Raw genomic sequence first — 1,331 nt, 5'->3', positions numbered from 1 at the left:
AGCCAGGATGGTCTCGATCTCCTGACCTCGTGATCCGCCCGTCTCGGCCTCCCAAAGTGCTGGGATTACAGGCTTGAGCCACCGCGCCCGGCCAACTTTTATATCTTCTTATTCCATTCTGAGTTATTATCTTGGAATATATATTTCTGATACAGTTAGTGGTTAAAGGATTTTGTTATTCACATTGTATATTTTATTTAATTATAATTTATATGTAAGAAGGCACATGTAGCTAGTGATTACTGTTTTGGACAGCACTGCCTTAAGGGATAACAAGGAAGTAGTTTAAATTAATATTCTTATTTTTATCCTAAAATTTTCTCTATGTAAATGCATGAGAAATAAGCAGAAAAGAAAGTAATAACTATTAGCTTAAGGGAATTTCTTTCTGAAAGCTAAGTGTGATACTGTCAGCAGAAAGGCTTTCTGGACACATACTATTGGTTTAGTCTAGTGTTAGATTTAACATATTCTTTCTTCTTTTTTCTACCCTTTAAAAATGTACGAACGTTTACTCACCCCTCTCTTGTTCCCTTTTATATTACAGTTGGAAAGACTTCAAATCATGCAATAGTTCTTGCCCAGCTCATCACTAAGGGGAAATGCTATGGATTACATGCCTTTATTGTACCTATTCGTGAAATTGGGACCCATAAGCCTTTGCCAGGTAAGAACTGTTCATCTGATGTTGAGATGAAAATGAAACTGAGCACTTTCTTAAAAGGTAGAATGCCCAACTGAAGAGGTGGAGCAAAAGCCAGAAATTCCAGAGCATAAACATCTCATGACTGTCCTTTCATCTGTGGTAGGAATTACTGTTGGCGACATCGGCCCCAAATTTGGTTATGATGAGATAGACAATGGCTACCTCAAAATGGACAACTATCGTATTCCCAGAGAAAACATGCTGATGAAGTATGCCCAGGTATGTTTTGATAGAAAATAGAAGCAGAGGCATCAAACAGTGGGGTTGCAGTGGCTGTTGCTCACAATAGGGTTAGTATGGTCTGTTCTTTTAGAAGGTAATAACAGCCGGCACACTGACATATTCCTGTTATCCCAGCACTTTGGGAGGCTGAGTGCATGGATGACTTGAGCCCAGGAGTTCAAGACCAGCCTGGGCAACATAGTGTGAACCCATCTCTACAAAAATTTAAAAAATCCGGCTGGGCATAGTAGCACACATGTGTAGTCCCAGCTACTTGGGAGACTGGGGTGGGAGGATCACTTGAGCCTAGGAGGTCAAGGCTTCAGAGAGCTGTGATTATGCCACACTGTACTCCTGCCTGGATGACAGTGAGACCTTGCCTCAAAAAAAAAAAAAAAAAAAA

At 40.3% G+C, this 1,331-nt stretch overlaps 1 protein-coding gene across 4 annotated transcripts in view; it reads left to right on the top strand.

The window, feature by feature from the left end:
• ACOX1 (acyl-CoA oxidase 1, palmitoyl) overlaps positions 1-1,331 on the top strand; it is a 40,350-nt gene that overhangs the window by 23,452 nt on the left and 15,567 nt on the right. For all 4 annotated transcript variants that reach the window (XM_011981835.1, XM_011981757.1, XM_011981920.1 and 1 more), the window contains 2 exons: positions 548-667; positions 810-925. In XM_011981835.1, the coding sequence (XP_011837225.1) occupies positions 548-667; positions 810-925 (236 nt within the window). The remainder of the gene's footprint in view (positions 1-547; positions 668-809; positions 926-1,331) is intronic.

This window comes from Mandrillus leucophaeus, unplaced genomic scaffold (genome assembly GCF_000951045.1).
Source record: "Mandrillus leucophaeus isolate KB7577 unplaced genomic scaffold, Mleu.le_1.0 Scaffold1, whole genome shotgun sequence".
NCBI lineage: Eukaryota > Metazoa > Chordata > Mammalia > Primates > Cercopithecidae > Mandrillus > Mandrillus leucophaeus.
This window is presented reverse-complemented; position numbering and strand designations above follow the sequence as displayed.